General features: G+C 39.2%; 1 protein-coding gene across 1 annotated transcript in view; it reads right to left on the bottom strand.

Annotated features, from left to right (window-relative positions):
* The window catches only part of PRKDC (protein kinase, DNA-activated, catalytic subunit), a 230,245-nt gene that overhangs the window by 64,244 nt on the left and 138,549 nt on the right, over nucleotides 1–27,452 (bottom strand). Inside the window, exons 50-61 of the mRNA XM_080801920.1 lie at nucleotides 25,530–25,681; nucleotides 24,797–24,928; nucleotides 23,808–23,919; nucleotides 21,182–21,306; nucleotides 20,947–21,096; nucleotides 19,656–19,829; nucleotides 18,509–18,607; nucleotides 16,519–16,726; nucleotides 14,668–14,857; nucleotides 13,318–13,530; nucleotides 4,984–5,096; nucleotides 2,838–2,969 (exon numbers count right to left, since the gene is read on the bottom strand). Of these exons, the coding sequence (XP_080658046.1) occupies nucleotides 2,838–2,969; nucleotides 4,984–5,096; nucleotides 13,318–13,530; nucleotides 14,668–14,857; nucleotides 16,519–16,726; nucleotides 18,509–18,607; nucleotides 19,656–19,829; nucleotides 20,947–21,096; nucleotides 21,182–21,306; nucleotides 23,808–23,919; nucleotides 24,797–24,928; nucleotides 25,530–25,681 (1,800 nt within the window). The remainder of the gene's footprint in view (nucleotides 1–2,837; nucleotides 2,970–4,983; nucleotides 5,097–13,317; nucleotides 13,531–14,667; nucleotides 14,858–16,518; nucleotides 16,727–18,508; nucleotides 18,608–19,655; nucleotides 19,830–20,946; nucleotides 21,097–21,181; nucleotides 21,307–23,807; nucleotides 23,920–24,796; nucleotides 24,929–25,529; nucleotides 25,682–27,452) is intronic.

The following is a 27,452-nucleotide window of genomic DNA, read 5'->3' as shown; positions in this document are numbered from 1 at the left end:
AAAACAAAGACAAGTTAGGATCTGAAGTAAAAATGCTACAATTCGCTAATACTATCAGAGCTTTATTTGAAAACACAAACTTCTGCAAACATATCTAATTTACATCTCAATTCTGTTTAGAAAGTTTTAACAGGCATTGACATGGCTAGTATTTGAAATTTAACCAAATACACCTGTGATATCATGGATTTTGGACCCAGAAATAATGTAAGCTGGCTTAATCACATATGTAGCTACAGAGCTTAACTCATGGGTGAGTCTGGACCTTCAGATATTTCATCTTTAAAGTAGGGATAACAGAACACATCTCAGGGTTGCGGTAAGGATTAGCCAAGTTAAAGCACATCAAGTGACCACTGCAGTAATTGATAAGATCTTCAAGAAAGATTAAATGAGATTTTTAGGTACTATCTTCACATTAGTATCATCATAAAGCTAAAGACTGCTGATAAGCTTAAATAAAATGCCAATTTAAAATTTCAAAGTCCCATCAATATGACGATTTAAACTGTTAAAACCATCAGTAGCCATTTTTGTGCTTTTAATGTTTGGTGTATTCAACTCTAACAGAATGCTACCTGATCTTTCATGGCTTTAACCCTCACACTCCATGACTACAAGAACTGGTGCCTGTGACACCAGTACTAAGAACAGTCCCTAGCATGCAGTGTCTGTATTTTTTAAAGGAAGGCACGAATGCATGAATTAATAAGATCTGAACACTATTGTGCTTGATAAAAACTGTGTCTGAATAAAAAGTACTTGATGTGTTCTTTATTTAGTAATTTATTTGCTTTATAAAAGTTATATGGTTGCTATAAAAAATTTCAGAAAATATAAATTAGGAAAAAAGAACATCACCCAATTATACTACATGAAGATAGTCACTGCCAGGGGTTGGTCTTTTACTGACAACACACACTCTCTCATACGGCATCTGTTCGATAACTTTTTTCACTTAACTTGCAGCAGACAGGTTCTCATGTCTACAACCCAAATCTTGAGTCTTATGCAAAAATTTCCTCACTTCCCAGGGAGTTCCAAATGCTTCTTCTGTTATGATGCAATGGTGCTTAAGCTAAAGAACGTTTTCAGAGCAACAGAATGCTGTCACTGGACATGTGCTGTAATGACTAGTTTACAGGCTCCTCTTCGGTTCTCTAGCGTGCAACGCTCATGTTGAAGAAGAGGAGCCCCTGGACAGCAGAGAAGGCCTTGTCTGTTTTGTTCACAGCTGCACCTCAGTGCTTAGAGCAGTCCCTGGCATCCAGAAGGAACTGCTCCATATGTAGCACTTGTTGAATAAAGTATTTGGAATTTGAGAAATATAAGGACACACACTCCTTTTCAAAGAACAGAAAAAAATGTAGTCACGTTTTTTCAAAACAATATTCACCATCTCAATATTTTCCAAGCACCAAAGAGATGAACTGACTTGGACATGGGTCTCAGCAGTATCAGGCTTGTAACATGCTATCATTAGTACACACCTCATACCTATCCAACATGGGCAGATGCAAACCATGCCTAGGAGAGTAGGCGGCAGCATCATTTCTGAGGCAGTGATGTGAATACATATGTGCAAAGCACTAGAAAAACTGGGAAATGATGGGGGTGAAGAAAAGCACTAGGCCAGGCATCAAAACAAAGGGGGGTGGTTGTCTTAGTTCCACACCCAGCAAGAATACAAAGTTTGAATCATATTATCCATTCTTTGCTAACCTTCAGTTCTTCATCTGTACATGTGTCTAAAAAACTGCCTTTATGTCACGAAATTACTGGGAGAATCTAATGAAAGAAATGTGAAAGCACTCTATAACACTCAAGGGCTCTTCTGTGATAGTAGTTACATGAATCAGTATGTATGCTACAATTGCACAGAATCCCTCCCCCTCCCTGCCCACACACACATGAGGGGAAAAATGGTTAAGACCAGTCCAGTTAACACTGTTGTTCCAATGTCAATTTCTAGATCAACATAAATGGTTAAATAAGATACCACCAATGGGGAAAGCCAGGTAAAGAGTATATGGGACTATGTACTATTTTTGCAAATTCCTGTTAATCTATATTTATTTAGATTAAATAAAAAGCTTAAAAAAGAGTAAAAGACTATGCAGATTATTACAAGCAATATAAGTTTTGGAAAATTTACACAATATATAGCATATTTCAGCATCGAGCATTATGCCACACACACACACACACACACACACACACTCTTCCTCTTCAATTTTTAAATGTATTTTGATAAAAGTCAAAGGAATCTTAATTAGGCTTTTAGGGAATAAATATCCTGCTTTTGCCAGAGAATTCAGCTAGAAAATTTCATTCACTCTTCAACCCTCACAACTTAGAAAAATATTTCCAACCCTCTGCTATTAAGAAAATTAACAGAGGAGGAAAATACTAATCCCACCCATAAACTGATATTCTCCTGACCCCTCAGCCCACCAAAAGGATCTCATATAAGCAATGATTTAAGTGGCTTAGCACTTTAAAGTTTATTACACATTACTTCGCTGACCAACATTATTGGTAAGAAAAATAGATTTCACTCCCTGGTTTCATAGATGAAGAAGTTGTGGCTCAGAGCATTGAGTGTCTTGACAAGGACCCCAACTGCAGGGCTATCTTCTAGATGACTCTAAGTGAGTTGCACCTGTAAAAAGAAGTTTTGGAGCCAAGAAATAGCACGGCCAAGACTTGAACCAATGTCTTTTAACCAAGCCCACTGTTAAAGACAAATCAACACCTCAGTGTAGCATATGGTAGCCCCCGGAACTGATAAATAGTTTTTATCAGTCAATAGAAAAATGAAGCATTCAAGGACCAACCTGGGCCACAGCTTGCAAGGGGTTGATAAGGCTACTGTATTTAATCTGAATGTCAGGAAGGTCTCCTTGACGGTAACTCCTGTACAAAATGACTTGGGCATCGTGCTTCATTTTTAACTCACTCTTAATCTCCTATAATCATTAGAACCAAGAAAGAAGATTAGAATTCTTATTGAAAAAATTTGTAGTGCATGAACTATGAAATGATCAGTCAGTACTTATCTTTAACATAAAGGTGAATTTGATGACAAATTTTACCCAAAATGGTTTGGTCCCTACACTTTACCAGTCTATGATAGACAATAAATCCAAAATAAAAATTACTATCAAATGAGCAGTATGATTATTTAAATATCTATCACAAAATAATGTGAATATTTGTAAACTCAGAGAACTTGAATTAGAATTTTTTAAAGCTGTATTTCATTTCTTCCCCTTAATTCCTTTTAAAAAATCCTTGGCTAACAGGCCCAGTGATATCACCACAGGCCCCCAAACCCAGCTCTTCCTGACCCTGCTCACCTGCTTAGGCCACACTGGCCTTGCACGTGCTTTTGAGTCGCCCCGACTCTCCACCACACAGGGCTGTGGGACCTTTTCATCTCTGCCTAGAGTGTCTTTTCACAGTTTTTCTCTCATCATTTGGTTCCCACCTCAGATATCATTTTCAAAGAGGCTTGCTTTCTCACTTTGTCTTTAACAGTCTTCCCCACACATGGGCATCACTTGGTTAATCTCCAACTGCACATTATAATCTTAACTCATTCATTTTTTTGGTTCTGTTGTACACACTGGGTTGTAGCTCCATGAATGTTTATATCATATTCACCTCTATAACATTACCATTGAGAGTAGTGCCTGACACTGAGCACAATGCTCCCAACAAATAAAGCATATGGACTTCTGATGCCATTCTTACTGAGAGGTCAGCCGCTTCAGATGAGAACACCCGTGTCAGAGGGAATGCATGGCCTCACACAGCAGGCCATTCTACATTTATTATTTAAAGGACTTTCTTTATATCAAACCAAAATATCCCACTCTGATTTCTATCCAACAATCCTGGTTTTATCTTTTCCTTCTGTTCATATTCTGCTTTTTATTTCCTTCAGGCACACCTACTTAGGTTTCAGGCTCAATAAGTAGCTCATGGCTACTTCTGAGTGGGCAAAGAAGAACGCTCTCCATGTGTGGTGGGGCCAGTGAGAAGAAGCGTGGGAGGACCGTGAGGCACTGATTTTGCCTTCAAGAGATTTTGCCTTCAAGAGAATAGCTGTTCTTACAGAGACAACAGAGTTGAAATGTCCACTTTCTTTCCACAGAAGATATAGTGGAACCATTCAACTTCTTCATACTCAGATTTGCAAGTTAATTAAGTGACTGAAGATTTAAACTGAATTAAAATAAACTCAGGTTTTTTTTTTTTAAACATACAGTCTTGTCTTTCTTGACAATTTTGTCATAATTACTGGTTTTTAAGTAATACCGAAGCTGTTGCTGAACAAATTCTTCCATTATTTTCACATTTTGAGAAATGTTTAATTCATGCCATACTAAGTCACTGCTTTTAGCAGATAATCCTGGACCATCCATCTGGCCTGCTCACCCTTTTCTCTGGGCTCACCATTCCCTCTTCATCCAGGTACCCTGGAGAACAGCTGGTTGTAATGTGGTCCCACAGTGGCCCCAGACCCAAAGTGGGGCAAGACTATGGCTAATCCTTCCCAGCAGCTAAAGTTGTAAGATAATTCAGGAATTATTGGAGGCTGTGTCTCTACCACATGGAGAAAGCCAAGCTATACACAGAGAAGAACAAAGCCAAGCTGCAGTGAGAGTCTGAGATAAGGGGCAGGGATGAGGTCCTAGTAGTGCCCGTGAGCCACAACAAACCTCAGATTCAAGGGACTACACACACAGGCCCCATTCCAAGATTCCCCTGACCTCATTAGTGAGTCACGACTGTCCTTTACATCTACATTAGTCAGAGGAATAATCTTTGGTTCATAAGTAATTTTAACTCATATAGTGCTGGTTCTGTAATTTTGTCATGCAAGAAATATCTGACAAGAATCTTATTTTTTTAGTATATATCCGTTGATATAAAAAAATATTTCTGACCACTCAAATTCTCAAAACAGATACAAACCTTTTCTCGTTTTTGTTCAGCAATACCTTTTCTGGCATAAATCAAACTGAGTTTTTCTTGGTCCTTTATAAATCGCCTGCGTAATCTTAATATTTCTGTCCGATTGTCTATACCTGAAGAATATAAAGGTTTGTTATAGATGATCAATTTGACATTTGCAGTTGACTTCACCTCCTTTCTAGAATCTCCTGAAATAAAAAGTATAATTATTTGCTTACTTCCATTTTTTACTTTCATCTAGCTGTTTTGTTGCAATGACATAAGTCTATGAAGAACAGAGAATAGCACAGGAGACCACTAACCAGTTTTGGAAACTAGAGAACAGAAAGCTGTAACTAACCCAGCCCAGCCCCAGTGCCACCATGCAGAGAATAGGAACAAACAAAGACAGTTGACAAGACCTGGAAGGGGCAGGACCTGGCAGCAGCAGGCATGTCTATGGGAGGGGAGGAAAGTGCGGCTGCAGCAGGAGGTGTGGTTAGAAAGCACTGTCCCTAGTGCTGCAGGTGCTGAGCCTGGGAGAGGACATAGGGCCCATGGGTGCACAGGGCTGGCACGGCTGCAAGCACAGCAACTATACCATGAGTGCCCACAAAGGCTTTTGGAACCTGGAGCTGCCTGGTCCTGCTTGGCCTCTAGAGTACTGGCACCCTGGCCTGCCAGCCTGTAGGCAAGAGACCGGAGATTTTGCCTCTGGGTAATCCACCAGCACAAAAGCACAGGCAAAGATATCAACACATCAGGAGTTTCAGTGTCCTGGTCTACAATGACCTCTGCACTCCTAATAGGTAGCTATTCCAAATGCCTTTTTAGTGCCTCATCTGGGAGTATAAGTGAAAAGCCAAGTCACCAGACATTTTGAGGAAAGCTTCAAACATGAAAGACAAATGAAAACAAATAGGGAAAGAGCAACTGTTGAAAGCAGTCCTTCCAGGGGAAAAAATTTTCAAAATATTATCATTTATCAAAAAGACAAAAGCAGAAATTGCAACAGTGGATCAAGGGCTGGAAGGGCATTCAGAGAACATAAAAAGTTCATGGAAACTAAAAATGTAACTTAAAAGTAAGGGTTAGAAGATAGGTTAAAGTAATTACCCAGACTACAAAGCAAAAAGGATGAAAAACAAGAAAATTATAAGATCTGATAAGGTCTGTATTCCAAAAAGAAAACTGATATGAGGAAATCATCAACAAAATCGTCTAAGAAAAAATATTACAAAACTGGAAAATGCATTAGCAGTCTGAAAGGGCCCTCCTATGTGCAGAAAAATGGACTAAAACAGACCTGCATGCTTCAAAGGACCCTTTTGTGAAATTTCCTAAAATTGATTTAAAAGAAAGGATTCTAAGATGTTCTGCCAATTCTTAACAAAGAACCAATTCTTAACAAAGAATCAATAAAATGAAAGCCACTAGGTTTCCCAACCCAACCTTGGGTACTCGGGAACCCTGATGAGTTCACACTCAAAATTCTATAGCTAAAATACCCAGCAGGGGGGCACCTGGGTGGCTCAGTGGGTTAAAGCCTCTGCCTTCGGCTCAGGTCATGATCCCAGGGTCCTGGGATCGATCCCCACATCGGGCTCTCTGCTAGGCAGGGAGCCTGCTTCCCTTCCTCTCTCTGCCTCTCTCTGCCTACTTGTGATGTCTCTCTCTGTCAAATAAATAAATAAAATCTTAAAAAAAAAAAAAAGATAAAATACCCAGCAGGTGTGACTGCCATCAAAGCATCAAAAACAGCTTACGGCTTCTGACTCCCTTTCTCAGGAAGCTACACGAAGAAATGCTTCATCAGAAAGAAGGAACAAGCTGAGGAAGAATCGGACCCAAGAGAGGTGAAAAGACCTTCAGGATGAAGATGTGGTCTCTGAACCATAGCTGAGCAGACACCCCAAGAGCAGTAGCCTGGAACAGCGTGGCTCAGAAGCTCCAGGAGAGATTTAAGATAAAACATTTATGTACTGGGACACAGTAAAAGACAATGGTATAACTCAAAGGAAATCAAGTAATAATATGCAGAAATCTAAACCAAAATAATTATTAATGCCCAGAAAATATTATTATACAAGAAATGCAAAATAATCATAGTAGCACTATATTTTGAACAGATATAATATTTATGCAGTCAAAATAAGAGGAAACTACACAGGAAGAATTCATTGTGAGTGTGTGTGAGGGACAAGAAGGAGCCAGATCCTCAATGTCCATAATGCAAGCTAAAAGAGAATGACAAATATTGAAAGAAAAAAAAAAAAGGTAGGGTAGCAATACTGGAGATACAGAAGGGTGTAAGTGGTTGTGTCTGAAATCTGGGGAATGGGTATGGAGGGTTGCTGTCTCTTCCAGAAAGCTTTGGCAAAGTATTTGACTCTTCAAACTACTTGCATGTATTACCCTAATAACAAATAACTAAAGGAAACTGTAATGAAGAATTAAAATAGTTGAAAAGTGATATTTTAATTAGGTTACAATTTCATTTTTAAATGCCAATGATAATATCACAGTAAGGATTAATTCACCGTTTTTTTTTTTTTGAAGATTTTATGTATTTATTTGAGAGAGAGTGAAAGTGAGAGAGATCACAGTGGGAGAGGGAGAGGCAGACTCCCGGCTGAGCAGGGAGCCCGATGCGGGGCTCGATCCCAGGACCCTGGGATCATGACCTGAGCTGAAGGCAGAGGCTTAACCAACTGAGCCACCCAGGCGCCCCTAATTCACCGTATTTTATGAACTTCCCAATACTCCTCTTTAGGCAAGAAAATACATAACCCACAAAGAAGACAGACAGTATGGGAAATATTTTATATCTACAGAGGTACAAGGGGAGATTCAAATATATTAACCAAATTAAAATGGATAGCTAACAATATTCATTTTGCCTCAGTTCTATGAGTTTTTTCAAATTCATATATAAAACTTTTAAGGAAAATGGTTTAAAAATTAGGTTTTACCTTTTATCCTCCTTAATTTCTATACAAAGTCAATGAAGACAGGGAAAAACTGCTCAACAGTTTTGAGTTGTGGACTATGCTGTAATCCTCAGCCATTCCCCTTTGTTTTCTGAGCCTCCTCCCCTTTCAGTAGAGTGGGTCATGGGCAATCATCATGCATTAACCGGCTGCAGGCTGCCCCAAATGCCCATCTCAACAACTCTGTGGGAGGATGTATGTGCCATGGGTTTCAGGTCAGCAAGACACTTCATGAGCCATGGGAAAGTAACAGTCATTCTGGGACTGCGTTTTAACTTCAGGGCTTTCATCGTCAGTTACAGAAGGACAGAGAACCATGCACTTTGGCCAGATGACAGTCTGGCAGAGAAACAGCAGAGGAAGAGGATGTAAAAGAAAGACTGGTGGGAGGCAACCAAGCAGGGGGCAGAACAGACAGAGCAGGAGGGGGCTCATTAGCCCCCTTCAAACCTAGAATGGTGAGCAAAAGGAAGCTAGATTTACCTCATCTACATTAAATTCACAGAATTATGTATGGCCACAGATTTGTGACATAAAAGTGAAAAAGAGTGGTTGGAAATGAGGAAAGTATTTCATGTATGTGTTTAGTTCCTAAAGGAATTTACCCTTACTCATTTAAAATAAAGCATATCAGAGGCACCTGGCTGGTTGTCAGCAGTGTACAACTCTTGATCTCAGGGTTGTGAGTTTGAGCCCCACATTGGGTATAGAGATTACTTAGAAATAAAATCTTAAAAATAAAATAAAATAAATCATATCTGAGGGGAGGTGGGTTGGGGGATGAGTGAGGTAGGTGAAGCAGATTAAGGGTACACTTATGATGAGTATTGAGTAATGATTGTATAAAACTGCTGAATCACTATATTATTGTACATCTGAAACTCATACAACACTGTACATTAACTATACTGGAATTAAAATAAAAAAACTTAATAAAAAAATAAATAAAAGCAAAAGAAATTTATCCTCCTAATTTTATTTCTTTATATCTAAATTCAAATGGTTGGCATATCTCCAAGGTTCTGTTAGGACCTTTACTTTCTCCATTTTCTTCCTCTGGGCTTTCACTCACTCCCAGAGTTGCCATTCTCATAAAAAGCTGAGTTACACCCTTTCAGCCAGTGCTGGTCTTTGAGCTCTGCCTGCACTTCCCTGCAGCCTCTGTGAGACATCTCCCCTCATCTTCCCCACCAGGACCCTGGATGTGTGGTGGGGTCGGAGGTGCCTGTGGCCTTGGCCACCAGGGCCTCCTCAGGCTCAGATGCTGCTCCATGCAGACCCCCCAAAAGGTCGTCCAGAGAACACTGCAGAAAGCCCTGGTTGCCTCCTAAAGCACCAGGCCCATATCCCCAGCTGTCTGCTCTTTGCTCCCTGTGGGTGTGTCCCACAGGCTAGACCGTTACAAGGCCTACCAGTCCTTAAACAATCTTTTTTTAAAATTAATTATTTTTATTAACATATAATGTATTATTTGCCCCAGGGGTACAGGTCTGTGAAGTCCTTAAACAATCTTAAGCTGATCTGGGTCCCCTCCACTTCCCAAGTCCACTCCATACTTCCTGCCTCATTCTTTGTTTACCCTCCCCCTTCCCACACCCCTAACCCCCAGAGGCTAGTCCCAAAGTCGGCCTTTTCCCCAGATCCTTCCTGGCACTCTCTCATTTTCTCTCTCTGAGACTTACTAATTCTGCCTCACCTCAAGGTCACCGAACTGTTGCCTTTACCAAGTCCTGATGCTCAGAAAGTCACTAAATGAACGGAATGAGTCCAATTTACTCAATGTTCTTCTGGAACACCTGAAACTAGGCTTTCAACATGGTTAAGTGCCGAATATTTATTGAATTAAATTTTATTTTTTTAAGTAAGCTCTACCCCCAACATGGGGCTCAAACTCATGACCCCAAGATTAAGAGTTATATGCTGAGCCATTCTGGAGCACCCAAATTAAATTTTAATTGGCCTATCAAAAGAAATGAAATCTTGCCATTTGTGACGACGTGGATGGAACTAGAGGATATTATGCTGAGCGAAATAAGTCAATCAGAGAAAGACAATTATCATATGATCTCCCTGATGTGAGAAGCAAAGTGGGGGGCTTAGGGGTAGGGAAGAAAAAAATGAAACAGGATGGGATCAGGAGGGAGACAAACCATAAGAGGCTCTTAATCTCACAAAACAAACGGAGGGTTGCTGTGGGGAGGGGGGTCGGGAGAGGGTGGTTGGGTTATGGACATTGGGGAAGGTATGTGTTATGGTGAGTGCTGTGAAGTGTGTACACCTGACGATTCACAGACCTGTACCCCTGGGGCTAATAATACATTATATGTTAATAAAAAAATAAAAAATTGAAAAAAATTTTAATGGGCTTATAAGGTTACATGGAAATGTGAATGCAGTCAGAAATGCACTTTTCTTAAGGGAGAGATCACAACTAACACCAAGGAAGTAGAAACAATCATCAGAAGTTATTATCAACAGTTATATGCCAATAAGCTAAGAAACCTAGATGAAATGGATGCATTCCTGGAAAACTATAAAGTCCCAAAATTGAACCAGGAAGAAACTGACAACCTGAATAGACCGATATCTAGTAACGAGATTGCAGCAGTGATCAAAAACCTCCCAAAAAACAAGAGCCCAGGACCCGACGGATTCCCTGGGGAATTCTATCAAACTTTCAAAGAAGAAATAATACCTATTCTCCTGAAGCTGTTTCAAAAAATTGAAGCAGAAGGAAAACTTCCAGACTCTTTTTATGAAGCCAGCATTACCCTGATCCCCAAACCAGGCAAAGACCCTACCAAAAAGGAGAATTTCAGACCAATATCACTGATGAATATGGATGCCAAGATTCTCAACAAGATCCTAGCAAACAGGATCCAACAGCACATTAAAAAGATTATCCACCATGACCAGGTGGGATTCATCCCTGGGTTACAAGGATGGTTCAACATTCGCAAATCAATCAATGTGATAGAACAAATCAATAAGAGAAGAGAGAAGAACCACATGATCCTCTCAATTGATGCAGAAAAAGCTTTTGACAAAATCCAGCATCCGTTCCTGATTAAAACACTTCAAAGTATAGGGATAGAGGGAACATTCCTGAACTTCATCAAATCTATCTATGAAAAACCCACAGCAAATATCATCCTCAATGGGAAAAAGCTTGCAGCCTTCCCATTGAGATCAGGAACACGACAAGGATGCCCACTCTCACCACTCTTGTTCAACATTGTATTAGAAGTCCTAGCAACAGCAATCAGACAACAAAGAGAAATAAAAGGTATCCAAATTGGCAAGGAAGAAGTCAAACTCTCTCTCTTCGCAGATGACATGATTCTTTATATGGAAAACCCAAAAGACTCCACCCCCAAACTACTAGAACTCATACAGCAATTCAGTAATGTGGCAGGATACAAAGTCAATGTCCAGAAATCAGTGGCTTTCTTATACACTAATAATGAAAATACAGAAAGGCAAATTAGAGAATCGATTCCATTTACTATAGCACCAAGAAACATAAGATACCTCGGAATAAACCTAACCAAAGAGGTTAAAGATCTGTACTCGAGGAACTACAGAACACTCCTAAAAGAAATTGAAGAAGACACAAAAAGATGGAAGACCATTCCATGCTCTTGGATCGGAAGAATAAACATCGTTAAAATGTCTATACTGCCCAGAGCAATCTATACTTTTAATGCCATTCTGATCAAAATTCCACCAGTATTTTTCAAAGAGCTGGAGCAAATCATCCTAAAATTTGTATGGAATCAGAAGAGACCCCGAATTGCTAAGGAAATGTTGAAAAACAAAAATAAAACTGGCGGCATCACGTTACCTGATTTCAAGCTTTACTACAAAGCTGTGATCACCAAGACAGCATGGTACTGGCATAAAAACAGACACATGGACCAGTAGAGAGCTCACATATGGACCCTCAAGTCTATGGTCAAATAATCTTCGACAAAACAGGAAAAAATATCCAGTGGAAAAAAGACAGTCTCTTCAATAAATGGTGCTGGGAAAACTGGACAGCCATATGTAGAAGAATGAAACTTGACCATTCTCTTACACCGTACACAAAGATAAACTCGAAATGGATAAAAGACCTCAACATGAGACAGGAATCCATCAGAATTCTCGAGGAGAACATAGGCAGTAACCTCTCTGATATCAGCCACAGCAACTTCTTTCAAGATATGTCTCCAAAGGCGAAGGAAACAAAAGTGAAAATGAACTTTTGGGACTTCCATCAAGATCAAAAGCTTCTGCACAGCAAAAGAAACAGTCAACAAAACAAAGAGGCAACCCACGGAATGGGAGAAGATATTTGCAAATGACAGTACAGACAAAAGGTTGATATCCAGGATCTATAAAGAACTCCTCAAACTCAACACACACAAAACAGACAATCATATTCAAATATGGGCAGAAGATATGAACAGACACTTCTCCAAAGAAGACATACAAATGGCTACCAGACACATGAAAAAATGTTCATCATCACTAGCCATCAGGGAGATTCAAATCAAAACCACATTGAGATACCACCTTACACCAGTTAGAATGGCCAAAATTAGCAAGACAGGAAACGTGTGTTGGAGAGGATGTGGAGAAAGGGGAACCCTCTTACACTGTTGGTGGGAATGCAAACTGGTGCAGCCACTTTGCAGAACAGTGTGGAGATTCCTCAGGAAATTAAAAATAGAGCTTCCCTATGACCCTGCAATTGCACTACTGGGTATTTACCCCAAAGATACAGATGGAGTGAAAAGAAGGGCCATCTGTACCCCAATGTTTATAGCAGCAGTGGCCACGGTCGCCAAACTGTGGAAAGAACCAAGATGCCCTTCAACGGACAAATGGATAAGGAAGATGTGGTCCATATACACTATGGAGTATTATGCCTCCATCAGAAAGGACGAATACCCAACTTTTGTAGCAACATGGACAGGACTGGAAGAGATTATGCTGAGTGAAATAAGTCAAGCAGAGAGAGTCAAGTATCATATGGTTTCACTTATTTGTGGAGCATAACAAATAATATAGAGGACAAGGGTAGATGGAGAGGAGAAGGGAGTTGAGGGAAATTGGAAGGGGAGGTGAACCATGAGAGACTATGGACTCTGAAAAACAACCTGAGGGTTTTGAAGGGGCAGGGGGGTGGGAGGTTGGGGGAACCAGGTGGTGGGTATTAGGGAGGGCACAGATTGCATGGAGCACTGGGTGTGGTGAAAAAACAATGAATACTGTTACGCTGAAAATAAAAAAAAAAAGAAAGAAAAAAAGAAATGCACTTTTCTTTATCTAAGTCTCTGCATTAATGTATTTTAAGTACATTTCAGCAAGCTTACTTTACCTTTTGCTTTGTTATCCACCTCATCTCCTGGAAGGCCCAGCCTTTTTTTCCCAAAATCAGGTCCCACTGACTTTAAGGGTGCTCTCTGGAACTTTTCACTCCTCTTGTGGGCAAACAGCAAGGAGGAAGATGAGGAATCTGATGATGAGACTGTATAATCCATCAGTGGGTCAATACTGCTCCCAGTCAGCCAATTAAAGGAGCTTCTGCCATCTATAAACAGGCACAACCAGAGCATGTCACAGCACGCTCACCACTGCCCAATCCTGCCAAGCCCACCCCACCCCACCACTGCACCTGGTGGAGCACTGCCAACGGCCAGACACACTGTGTGTGACAAGGGATGCATCATTCTGTGGCACCTGGGGCCTCCACGTACTCCCCTGCCATTGTCACTGGGGACAGCTCCTCCAGGGAGACAGCCACATCACAGCAGAAAGACAATAGGCAGTTTACCGCTAGGTTACTAGTGAGTGATCCGAGGCAGTTCAGGTGTTTGAGCCTGTGTCCTCATTTGTGAAGCAGGTAACACCCCACCTGCTCCTTCAAGCCACTGTGATCATTACAGGAATGACACCTGGTATCTACTATAAGGTTCTAAAGATTCATGACTTCTAATATAATGTCATAAAATATTCACGGTAATTATTCAAATCATTTCTACTTCTAGAAACAATGGAACATGAAACAATTTACACAAAGGAAAAACATCTGAAATGTTTATATGAAATCATTCAGGTATTTTACTCTGTAACTTGTACTTCTCTGATCAAAGGAAACAGGTGAACAATTCAGGGAAGAAAAGTTTAATAAACTATAAACACAGTAAATGATTTTGATTAAGCTCTTCAGTACTTTGCTTTTGAGATAAGGGGTTTAAAATGTGAAACCAAAACAAAACACACATGTACTGTTACTTTTGTTTTTTTTCTAGTCAAGAGCAGTCCTTTTTTATTTTTGTTTTTTACTGTGTTAAAATTTAGAGAACACCAAATTAACTATTTTAATCATGTAAAGTGTACAGAACTATGGTGTCACACTGTTGGGCAACCATCACCACAATTCAGCTCCAGAGCATATTCCATCATCTTAAACAGAAACTCTATAGCCTTTAAACACCAGGTCCCCATCATCCCTCCCTTGCCTTCCCTGTTCCAACTCGAAGAATTTGATGACTCTTGGAATCTCAGTGCTTTTCTCCTTTGACTGACCTATCTTTTCTGTGGTTCTTACCACTTTTTTGTATTATTGTTTCACTTCTCTTACAGTCAATGTTCTTGCAGTGGAAGCCACTTCCACAGATCATACTGCCTTGTGCAGAGCAGGCAGGTGTTCAGGTGTGATGGTTACCTGCAGTTTGTGTAGGTGTGAAGTCATACTGCTGTTGGGTGGCCCGTATCTGCCTAGCCATCACCCCTTGAGCTGGGAGAGATCCCTCCTGGGTCCGGGTCTGGAGAGCATTTTGGGAGGCCTGAGTCTCAATAAACATTGGAGTGAAAATAGTACTTCGGAAACGCCAGTCAGAATCAATGGTGTATTCCTGCACGTAAGAGAGTTCTAAATGAAATAATGGTCCTTCTTTAGCAACACTGAAATATTTTTATTAAAATTCATTGCTACTATCAGTAAATACATACTATAATTTCATGTATCTCTGTGGAAAACAGCTGAAGAAACTTTCTGAATTTATAAATTTTAACTAAATAATTAATAATTATTGCCATCTAGAAATAGTGATTAGTATTGGGGGAGAAAAACCCATTTCTCCTCCTTCACTTTCTGCATTAAATGGCTTAATGCCACACCTAGGGGTGGCACCACAACACTAACAAGCTGAAGGGCTCAGCTCCTTCCAAAGTCCCACTATGTGCTCAACACTAAGAAAGTCACAGGAGAAGTGCAAGCAAAACAGTCAGGCTCAGCTAGCCAGGCTAGCAGAGATGAAGTGAGCACATCTGTAAATATGTAAATCATCACAGGTTGTTAAGGCTGCCAGGAGAAGAGGCAAACTCAGTGTCTACCAAATGGATGGGGAGGAAGATGGCATTGTGGAGAAAGGAAAATCTAAGTGGAGGCTGAAAGGGGAACAAGTGTGAGCATGTCAAGAGAGTGTGAGCATATGAGGCTGAAACAAATGTGTTTCAGAAAGGAACGTGTAACTATTCCAAGTAAAATAAGAAGCCCAATACAACTAATCATCAGAGAATCACAAAACAAAATTACAATGACACATCACCTCACATGTGTCAGGTGGCTCTGATCAAAAAGACAAGAAATGACAACTGTTGGCAAGGATGTGGAAAAGAGGAAACCCTCAAGCACTGTTGGTGAGAATATAAATTGATGCAAACACTAAGGAAAACAGTACAGAGGTCCTCAAAATATTAAAATTAGAAATACAATATGATCCAATATTCTACTTCTGGGTATTTATCCAAAGGAAACAAAATACTAACTCAAAAAGATATATGCACCTCTATGCTCACTGCAGCACTATTCATAATAACCAAGAAATGGAAGCAACTTCAGTGTCTATCGATGGAAGAATGGATAAAGAAGATGTGATGTGTGTGTGTGTACACACATATGCAATGGAATATTATTAAATCATAAAAAAAGGAAATCTGCCATCTTCGATAACATGGATGGACCTTGAGGGCATTATGCTAAGTGAAATGTGTTAGACAGAGAAAGGCAAATACCACATGATCTCACTTACATGTGGAATCTAAACAACACCAAAACAAAAAAAATTGAACTGAAAAAGATACAGAGAACTGGTGATTGCCAGAGACAGAGGACGGGGAGGAGGGGTAGCAGGAGAAGGGAACATGGGTGAAGGGGATCAAAAGATATAAACTTGCAGTTAAAAAATAAGTCATGGAGGTAAAATGCATAGCATGGTGACTACAGTTCATAATACTGTATTATATATTTGAAAGTTGCTAAGAGAATAGATGTTAGAAATTCTTATCACAAGGAAAAAATATTCGTAACTATGTGGTGATGGATGTTAACTAGGCTTACTGTGGTAATCATCTCACAATACAAACAAATATCAAATCATTATGTTGTACACCTGAAACTAATATGTCATACATCATTTATATCTCAATAAAAGCCAGTTTAACTCTTAGAAAATGTTGACTTAAAGACAGGAAAAGCTTATAAAATTTATTATTACAGAGATAAGAACTTCACCTGAAATTCGCATTCTGACAGAGGATGCTCAAACACAGGGTTTGGATAATCTGGGCTCATGCTGGTCATTTCAAGCAGAAAATCTGTTGCTAAACTTAAAAAGTGCATTTCTATCTTTGGAGAATATAAGGAATTTAGTGCCAACAGTCGGTCCAAGATATTTGAAGGTAATCTAGTCTCATGGCTCCAGAAATTTCGAATAATTAATCTGAAAAGCAGAGAGGAAAGAAGCGTATTTCTCAGATATTGGCAAATAAGAAAGAATGTTCTCCACATGGTGTCATGTGGAGAATGCAGTCTGTCATCTCTATAAAACTTAACATAGAGGAAAACCATATCCAAAATTGTATAAGGAGTTTAATCTGAGTTATGAGCAATAATATGCATTTAAGGAAGGGAATATTCCAAAACCTTAGCATATTTAACAAGAGGTGAGGTGAAAAAAACTGGATGACTTTTTTTTAAGGGTCTTTTTTTTTTTTAAGATTTTATTTATTTATTTGACACACAGAGAGAGAGATCACAAGCAGGCAGAGAGGCAGGCAGAGAGAGAGGGGGAAGCAGGCCTCTGCTGAGCAGAGCCCGATGTGGGGCTTGATCCCAGGACCCTGAGACTGTGACCTGCGCTGAAGGCAGAGGATTAACCCACTGAGCCACCCAGGTGCCCCAAAACTGGATGATTTTTTTCTCATCTCTACTGCCTGGGGAATCTTCAATGATGAGTATATAATATTAACTATTTGGAAACTGAGAAAACACCTTAAGAAACACTGCCTTGCTAAAACAATTCACTCCAAAAATTAGTGCCATAAAATATTCACAACTTGAACTACTTAAAAACCAGGTTAGGCTTAGGGCACCTGGGTGACTCAGTTGATGAAGAGTCTGACTCTTGATTTCAGGTTATGATCTCAGGGTTATGAGATCAAAGCCCACGTTGGGCTCCACACAGTGTGATTCTCTCTCTCTTCCTCTGCCCTTCCCCCTACTTAGAAAAAAAAAAAAAAAAACCAGGTTGGGTTTTACAATTTATGAATGCTTATGAAATCCAAATAGAATTTAGAATGGAAAATTGAAATATAGAACCATACAAAAAGTTTATACCCCTTCTTATATAATTAGTACTTGATAAAACACTCATAAAACTAATAGGGTAGGCATTTTAGAGGAAAACTGTGGGGATTCACAGTGTTTGGATGGATAAAACCTGACTTGTATATACCTCCCTGGATGAGACCAATTGCAAAGCAAAAGAGGAGTGCCTAGATGCTGGGTCTCCTCTGAAGTTTCTTGGCTGAATGCAGGCGGATTCTTATTTCGGCTCATGGGTCTCATCCAGGGAGTGGGGTGTAAAATACAGGCACCTGTAGTGGTCACGTACTTCACAAGCTCCTTGCCTTGCACATGGTGTATTAATTAAACTCACAATAAAAGCAGAGACAGAGCTTGGCTCAAGGCCTTTCACCACTAGAGCATCTGGCCCTCAGGCCTCTCCTTTCTCCTACTAAGGTGCTGGGAATAATCCTTTCATTCACCATCTCAGGCTTTGCTGGCCAAACCCGACAGAAAATAGTAATCATTTTATATTTCCCTATATAATTAATATTACAGTTTTCTCCTATTTCTAAAGTTTAAAACATTTCACTTAATATGTATAGTGTGATTTCAACTATTTGAGTTAAATGAGAAACATAATCATCATTACAGATCTTTTCATTTTAAGACACTTTGATTCACTGCATGAGCAGAGAAAGATTTATTCATACCACTTTTTAAAGAGTTTTATTTATATTTAAAATAACTTGTCAGGATTTTTTAGTCTTAATGTTAAAATACCTTTTTATTGAACACTATGAATGGAGAAAGCAAAGAAAATGCTAATACTATAACCATAATTCTAAAACTGCAGAAAAATACTCAGTGTCAATCTAGAAAGAAATATCCCTAAATTTATTTGTCCTGGCCCAATTATTCCAGGAGGAGCACATACTGAAGCCCAGCATTCTCATCGATCAACCCTTGAATCAATACATCTTTTGCCAACTTAAATACTTCCCGAGACTCATCATCTGCTTGACTTTCTGGATCTCTGAGAAAAAAAAAAAAAATGACAAAACATTAACATTGTCTTCCATCACTTTTGTTCAATCCCAATAACACCATCCAGAATTAAAGTTAAATAATCTGGCCTTTCTGGGCGCCTGGGTGGCTCAGTTGGTTAAGCGACTGCCTTTGACTCAGGTCATGACCCTGGAGTCCTGGGATCGAGTCCCGCATCCGCTGCCTGCTCAGCAGGGAGTCTACTTCTCCCTCTGACCCTCCCCCTTCTTATGCTCTCTCTCTCTCTCTCTCTCTCAAATAAATAAATAAAATCTTAAAAAAAAAATCTGGCCTTTCCTATGGTACTTTAACTTCCCAAATCACAGCAGAACTTACCCTCATGCGTACGTACCCTGACACCCTCCTTTAGTGTCTCTGCAAGCCTATCCAAGTGCCTGTCACCACCCTACCTGCAATGTGATAGGGCTCAGGTGCACAGGGCAGAGGGGGTGGGTAATGGGAGCAGGGCTGCAGAGGCTCCCTGTGAATGCTAAGAGGTCCTAGGACAGGCTCACACCCTACAAGAAGTGGGGTGATGGAAGTCCTGTAGGATAAAGGCATCCCACAGAATTCACTTTCTTAATTTTGTCAGATTTTAGAGGGATAACTATAAAAACAAGTTACACTATTGACTCAACCAGTAATTGCACACTCTGAATTCCCACAGGTACATAAAAGGAGTTAAAAAAAAGGATACATGTCAATATACTAAAATAAACTTGTTTTAATTATATGTTTAAAAATATTTTATTATTATAATCTGTTCTAGATTGCTATAAGCACCCAAATGCCCTCTTAAAAATGAGTAATATAAAATGTTAATGTAGTGGGATGCCTGGATAGCTTAGTCAGTAAAGTGTCCAACTCTTGATTTTGGCTCAGGTCATGATCTCAGGGTCATGATATTGAACCCCATGTCGGGCTCCATGCTAGGTGTGACGTCTGCTTAAGACTCTTGCTCTCCCTTTCTCTCTGCCCCTCCACAGCCATCCCCTCCAAAAAAAAAAAAAAAGAAAAAAAGTTAATGTAAACCTTACCGGTAATTGTCATGAACCCACATTAGAATATTATACATTTGTTCCCTGCATACTGGAGAAGGATGAGAAATGAATTCTACAACAGGGTTCAGAAGTTCTCGGAGTTCTACAGGTTTCAATTTTGCCATCATTGTATAAATTATGTCCAAACACACTTTCTGTCTTTCATCATCTCTGTAACAAGAGAGATTTTTTTTTAAAACACACTAATTTAACAAATTATACTTTCAGATATGACAGGTAACATTTTCTTCTTTGTGCTGTTCTGTATTTCAAAATTTATTTCAATGGAAACATAAAAATTACATCTAAAAAAATTACCATGAGCTAGAGTATTAAAAATAACTAAAGTAATTCATTGTGGTATCCTGGATTGGATCCTAGAACAGAAAAAGGAACTTAGTGGGAAAACTGGTAAAAGTCAGATAAAGTCTAGTTTAGTTAACATTAATGTACTGAAGTTAATTCTTTAGTTTTGACAAATGTACGATGATTATATGACATGGAAAAACTGGATGAAGGGTATGTGGGAACTTTGTGTATTATTTTTCAAATATTCTATAAATACAGTTATTCCAAAATAAAAGTTCATTTAAAAAAAAAACCCAAAATGTCAAATAAAATAAACTAAATAAAAAGGATTTCACATTTTGAAAAAATGGTTTCAAGTGCTAGGCCACCTAGCAGGTCAGAAGCAAGTTAAGGTTAGTCTGGGCCTCAGATAAGGTGCACACCTGTTTTATGTATCTTTTCTTCCTTAAAGCACCCAGCTTAATGCTTTACACACAGCAGGCACTGAGTAAATTTCTAATGAAGGATACTACAACACAACAACATATATTCTTTGTTATTGGCATTTATCAATAATTTATCCCTATGTAAAAAATATGTATACAGACAAGACTGGAAGAGAGTACAGAGAAATAAAAATATTGTAAGTGATCAAAAGCATCTTTTAATATTCATTTTAATAGTATAATGTGAAAATAAATGAACAATTTTAACAAATAATGGACGCCTCCTAGTTGGCAAAATGGGTACAGAATTCAAAACCATGCATTTTAAATCTGAGAAGAGCCTTAGAGAATGCTTGAGATGTGGCTTCCCCAAAGTGCCAGGCTAGCAGAGGCAGGAGGGTCAGGTGCCACCACCTTTTATTCTGATTAAAATTTAACAAATATATATTTAATGAAAGCCTACGAGTTCTTTCTGAGTTGAAGGAGATAGCTGAACAAATCAAAAATTTATGAGCCATCTGCCTCTGAGAATATAGGGCTAGCCTCACACTTACCTGTGTCTCATGACTTGAATGAAATCCTTGCTCTTCAACTGTAAATAGAGATCTGTTATTTCCTCCGCACGACACAACACCACTTCCAGACAGAGGGTCTTCATCACGCCGTGAAATTTTGGCAGCAGGAAGAACACGGTGTTCATAAACCTAACCAGTGGACATGGCCAATGAGTGACAGGACAGTTGCAGACCCTCTCCTGCAATAGGACATCCACCACAACTGACATCTTACCTATCGGCAAGAGGAGGAAAGTTCTTCACGGCTTTGTTCAAGCACACAATAAATTTGTCCTCCATCGTATTCTGATGTTGCTTCAACTGCTTTATGATTAGTTCATACACCAACTCCTCCAATACCTGAAAAATTAAGTTTTTTTCAAATTCACAAAGGTGGAAACTTATGTTGGTTACGGATTTGAATAGTTAAGTGAACCCAAGGAAGGTTTTCAATGCTATTACCTACAAGGTAAAGGTGTTCACAGAGTATAGCGCCAAGAGCATGCACAGGTTGGCATAACCACTGGGTACAAGAGGCTCTGGGGCTACGAGTTTGGGTGAGCCAGGCCATAGACATGCCTGCTTTGTGCTGCTACCACTGGAGGTGTCTAGCACCTGTCAGACGGTAGGTTGATAAAGATTAGTGCTTCCTTCTGACAACCTGAAATACTGCTAACAAGTCATTTGAGAAGCTGAACTGAAATCAGTGACTAAATCCTGTGTAAGCAGACTTTATGATGCCAGTGTTCACACCTCTGGTCAAATATTCACATAAACCATAATTTTCACGCAACTTTATCTAAACAACCAACTCCATCACTGTCTATCTCCCTATATCCTGTTCTTCCTTCATCACATACTACTATCTACCATGATAGATTCAATTGTGTATTGTCTGTCTCCCCTCACCAAATGCTAGCTTCCTGAGGCAGGGAGGGGTTTGGCCTGCCCTGTTCCTGGCTGCGCCCCATAAGCCCAGAGCCAGCTAGTAAGTAGCCAACGTGCATAACCAAAATTATAAAAGAATACAATATGGGTGAACAAGAGAAGTCAAGTGCGTGCTCACACATACTGATGACTAGAGACTACACCTCAGGTGCCAAAAGCAATTCAGTGGTTAGAATATGAGTGACTCTCACTGACTTCTTTATATTTCACTGGTTTTCTAATTTCTACACTAAATCAGTACCATTTTATATTCAGAAAAGAACCATGCACAACAAAAGTGTTTATCATTCTAACTTGGACTTTAATTGAAGAGAGATTAAACCTGAGATCTGCTATAACTTGCTCCATCTGCACTGAAAACTTAGCGTATTATGTAAACTGAAACCCAACAACTAGGGACATTAGAATCATGTAATAATAATAAGGTTGTTCTGAATTTTAAAATTTTATTTTACAAAAATAGCTGGCAATCCCTAAAATAAATTATAAGTGAAGACTGATCTCCTTAAAAGGGTCTATTTCCCTTAATTTTCTTCTAAACAAAATAAATACCTGACTAGCAAAATGGGCAGGGGTGCAATACACTGTCTTGGGTTACCCCGGGTGCCCTCAGGACCTCCGACTTCCCTAAACCTCTCCTCACCCAGCCAGAGAGTGAAAGTAGCCCACTTTCCACTCTCCATCTTTTCCTTCAGGAGAGGATGGGGACTGGAGGTACAAAGTTAAGAATCATGAACATATAGGCAGTTTTCAAAAACACAGGCTGGATGGTTGACAGGGGAGCAGGGGAGGAAAAGAGGACCAATATCAGAGCTAGGGAGGTGGCCAGGAAACACAGAGCTAAGGAAGGGAGAGGAAACTGCCAGGGAAGTAGGAAGAGAGCCGAGAGTGTGTCCCAGAGGCAGTGACAAAGGGAATCAGGAGGAATGATCAACTGTGTCATCCTGGACACACTGCAATGAGACCTGGCAAGAGCAGCTTATCACAATGAGTAACAGTGGTTTTGGAGGCTTCAAAACACACAGCAACTCACTTACTAACCACGGGAAGACAGTAAGCATCATGGGATGTAGCAGTAAGCATCATTCCACTATGCTATTTTCAAGTTAAGTTAGAATGTGCAATTTCCATGCACTGGCCCATGAACTTTACATACATTTATAATAATCACATTCTTTTGAGAACTGCAGTACTCTGAATGTATATTGCGCTAAAAGAATCAATTAGGTTATTCTCACAATCCTGTAAGTGGGCAGGGCACACAAGACTGAGAAAGCTCCCTGAGGTACCCTGTCCTGTCTGACAGCTATATTATGTCCCAAAATGGAAGTAGGGGGTTTTACTAGTTAACTTAGCCCTAATTAACCATGGCAAGTATCTAACAGAATAATTTTCTCCAAAAGGAAATTCTGACACTACCTTCAGAGGAATGAAAGCTGGTTAAGTACTCATATTCTGACTTTCAGAGGAATGAAAGCTGGTTAAGTACTCATATTCTGACTTTCACAATAAAAAGCTACCAATCTTTAAATGTTTACCAAGTTTCCAAGTGTTTAAAAAAATCCTATGTTCTCTTTAAAAAAATACTAAGTGCTGGGGATGCGTGGTTGGCTCAGTCAGTTAAATGTCTGCCTTGGGCTCATATCCCCATCCCAGGGTCTTGGAACTGAGTCCCACATCCAGCTCCTTGCTTACCTGCTTCTCCCTCTGTCTGCTGTTCCCCGATTGTGCGTGCTCTCTCTGACAAATAAATAAAATCTAAAAAAAAAACCCTGAGCACTGTATACAGTAGGAATGAGTAAAATATTAATGGATGGCCACTTTGGTTTATTATAGAGGATATAAGTAACAAGTGTTATGATAAATCAAAACTGGAAAAGAAGTATTTATTTAAAATTGTGTAACACACTCACATTTTCTTTCTTGGTAATATATTGAAGAGTAAGTCCTAGAACTTCTGCTGCTGCTGCATACACCTCTTTATATTTTACAAAGGACATATTACTGACCAAAGCTTGAAAGTATCTGTTACAAACACAGAAAATAAATATGCATCATAATACATTCTGTTGACATAAAAATATAGTAACTTTGCTCCTTGTACCACATTAAAACATGATTGAAATTATTTGTGTGAAAACATATATGAAGATGTACTTAAGGCTCTAACATCATAACCTGGAAGGTACATTAAAGTCCGCAGTTCAATCACAGAGGACCTGCTATAGTCAAAGCAAAACAATGCTGGATGCTATAAAAACTGTAGTAAAAAGAAAGCTACTATCCAACATCATGATTTACTGACAACTCTTGAAATCCATCTGCTATGAGAAGAAGACAATAAAATGAGAGAGAGAGTGAGCACCAGTGCCATGCCTCCAGACTCCAGAGGCCACATCATGTTAGCCTCCAGTTCGGTTGTCATCTGGGGAATCAAAGCTCTAAGAGAGGGAGTAGAGGCTGCAGCTACAGCAGAAGTACAGCGACAGGCAGCACAGAGACAGGGCAGCACAACATCCAGGCATCCCTTTCACGTCATGATCCAGTCAAATGGTCCCACAGAGTCTGTGTTGCTTTCAGGGCAAATGCTAAAAATATGACTTTAGAAAATAAGAAAGAAAATACCTAACACTTCCTATTTGCTAAAACACACTTGAAAAAAATTACACTAATTTTGAAAAACTTAACTTTCCCCATTCGCTCTTCTCCCTTTCACAGTACCATTCACAATCTTCTCCCAAATGACCTCTAACCCCAACTACTTAAATTTCAGTAGAAATATTTTTAACATGGGTCTAGGTCCTTACGTTTATCAAAATTAGACCACACTCCAGTCTGTCAATCCAATTCATCTATACTTTAACTTGAAAAAGAAGCAAAGCCAAAACTCCTTGATACTCACTTTATGCTCTCTATGCCACATTTTGGGTCATATGGAGGCAAATTATTGGCTATTACAATGCCTAATAATTGAATTCCTACTGAATTGTCTTTAGAATTAGGATCTTTATTGGAAAACTTCTCAAATATTAACCTGAAACATAAGCATAAAGAACATGTATAGGTTATCATATAGTAAATAAGCAGCAAGAAGATTTAAAATTTTCTATGCGTATTTTTCAGGGTAAGAAATACTTTGTCTTTCCCCACATTTAACACCCTTCTTGCTAATACCCTCTTTGTAGGCATTCAAGTTATTCTAGCTGTGTAACACAGACAGGTCTCTATTTCTTATGATCTAATTATTTGCCCCAATTCTCCCTTAGTTGATACTGAAACCTTTAAAGTTTTAGCTTGTCTCAGGCTGTGCTAAAAGGAATCAAAGAAAAAAAAGCCTTACAGTCTATCTCTGGGCTGGGAGAGTGAGAGGCAGAGGGCATCCCACATGCCCAGTGTGCTAGAAAAGCCAGATGTGAGCTGGGAGATGGAGCAGGGCCCATCTGGAGGCATCTTTCTGCACAGAGATGCTTCTAGTAAACTTCAGAGGTTGTAATCTTACTAGTAGCAATATTATATCCTTACAAATGATGTGATTTCAAATTATTTTCCTTTTTCTATCATTTCAAGTAATTAAATTTCACCAGCTACATTTTAAAGATGTATAAATGATATTGCAATATCTAGTAAATATATACCTGTAAGGGACAGATAAACAATCCTTCCAGCATTCAACAAGGGTTTTTATAATTTCAAGGTTATGTCTAAACACAGCTCTTTTTTGATGAAAAACATGTTCCATTAGGAAATAAAGCAATCGATTTGCCAACACTTCATCTTTAGGGACACCCTAAAAAGATACAGAAACTATATTAATATATAGCATTCCATTCTAGAAAAGCACTTTTTAAAAATCTTTTTAATTATTTTTTTTATGTTCAATTAGCTAACATATAATACATCATTGGTTTTTGATGTAGTGTTCAACAATTCATTAGTTGTGTATAACATCCACCGCTCATCGCCACACATGCCCTCCTTAATACTCAACACCCTGCTACCCCATTTCCCCACCGCCTCCCCCCCGCTTCTGTAACCCTCAGTTTGTTTCCTGGAGTCCAGAGTCCTCTTCATGGTTTGTCTCCCTCTCTGATTTCTTCCCATTCAGTTTTCCTTCCCTTCCCCTGTGGTCCTCCACACTATTCCTTATGTTCCACATATGAATGAAACCATCTGATAATTGTCTTTCTCTGACTGACTTTACTTCACTTAGCAAAAGCATTTTTTTTTTTCATTTAAATTTCAGGTAGTGAACATACAGTGCAATATTGGTTTCTGGAGTAGAATTTTGTGATTAATCACTTAAAAAAACATCCAGTGCTCATTATAAAAATGCCCACCTTAATACCCGTCACGCATCTAGCCCATACTCCACCCACCTCTCTCTGCCAACCTTTAGTTTCTCCTCCTTAATTAAAGTCTCTTATGGCTTGCTTCCCTCTCTCCTTCTTTCTCTTCCCCCTTTGCATATGTTAATCGGTTTTGTTTTTTAAATTCCACATGTGAGTTATTGGTATTTATATCTGACTAACTTATTTCATTTAGCATAATACACTCTAGCTCCATCCACATTGTTGTAAATGGCAAGTTTTTATTCTTTTTGATGGCCGAGTAATATTCCATTATATGTATGTATCTTAATCTATTCATCAGCTGATGGACATTTGGGCTTTCTCCATAGTCTGGATACTACTGATAATGCTGCTATGAACATCAGAGTGCATGTATCCCTTCAAATCTGTATTTTTGTATCCTTTGGGTATTACCTAATACTGCAATTGCTGGATTGTAGGGTAGTTCTATTTTCAACTTTTTGAGGAAACTCCATACTGTTCTCAGGGTGGCTGCACCAGTTTGCATTGCCATCAACACTGTAAGAGGGTTGGTTCCCTTTTCTCCCCATCCTTGCAACATCTGTTGTTTCCTGAGTTGTTAATTTTAGCCATTCTGACTGGTGTGCAGTGGTATTTCATTGCGGTTTTGATTTGTATATCCCTGATGATAAGTGATGTTGAGCATCTTTTCATGTGTCTGTTGGCCATCTGGATGTCTTCCTTGGAAAAGTGTTTATTCATGTTAGTCCCATTTCTTAACTGGGTTATTTATTTTTTTGGCATTGAGTTTTGTAGATTTTGGCTATTAGTCTTTTAATAGATATGCTGTTTGGAAAGATCTTCTCCCATTCCACATGCTGCCTTTTAGTTTTGTTGATCATTTCCTTCCACTATGCAGACCTTTTTATCTTAATGAGTTCCCAATAATTCATTCTTGCTTTCCTTCCCTTGCCTGTGGTGACGTATCTAGTAAGAGGCTGCTATAGGTGAGGTGAAAGAGGTTGCTGCCTGTGTTCTCCTCTAGGATTTTGATGGTTTCCTGTCTCACATTAAGGTCTTTCATCCATTTTGAATTTATTTTTGTGTATGGTGTTAGAATGTGGTCCAGTTTCATTCTTCTGCACGTAGCTGTCCAACACCATTTGTTGAAGAGATTGCTTTTTTATTTTTTTAAGATTTTATTTATTTATTGACAGAGAGAGAGGGATTACAAGTAGGCAGAGAGGC

This window comes from Martes martes (assembly GCF_963455335.1).
Source record: "Martes martes genome assembly, chromosome: 4".
Classification (NCBI taxonomy): Eukaryota; Metazoa; Chordata; class Mammalia; order Carnivora; family Mustelidae; genus Martes; species Martes martes.
This window is presented reverse-complemented; position numbering and strand designations above follow the sequence as displayed.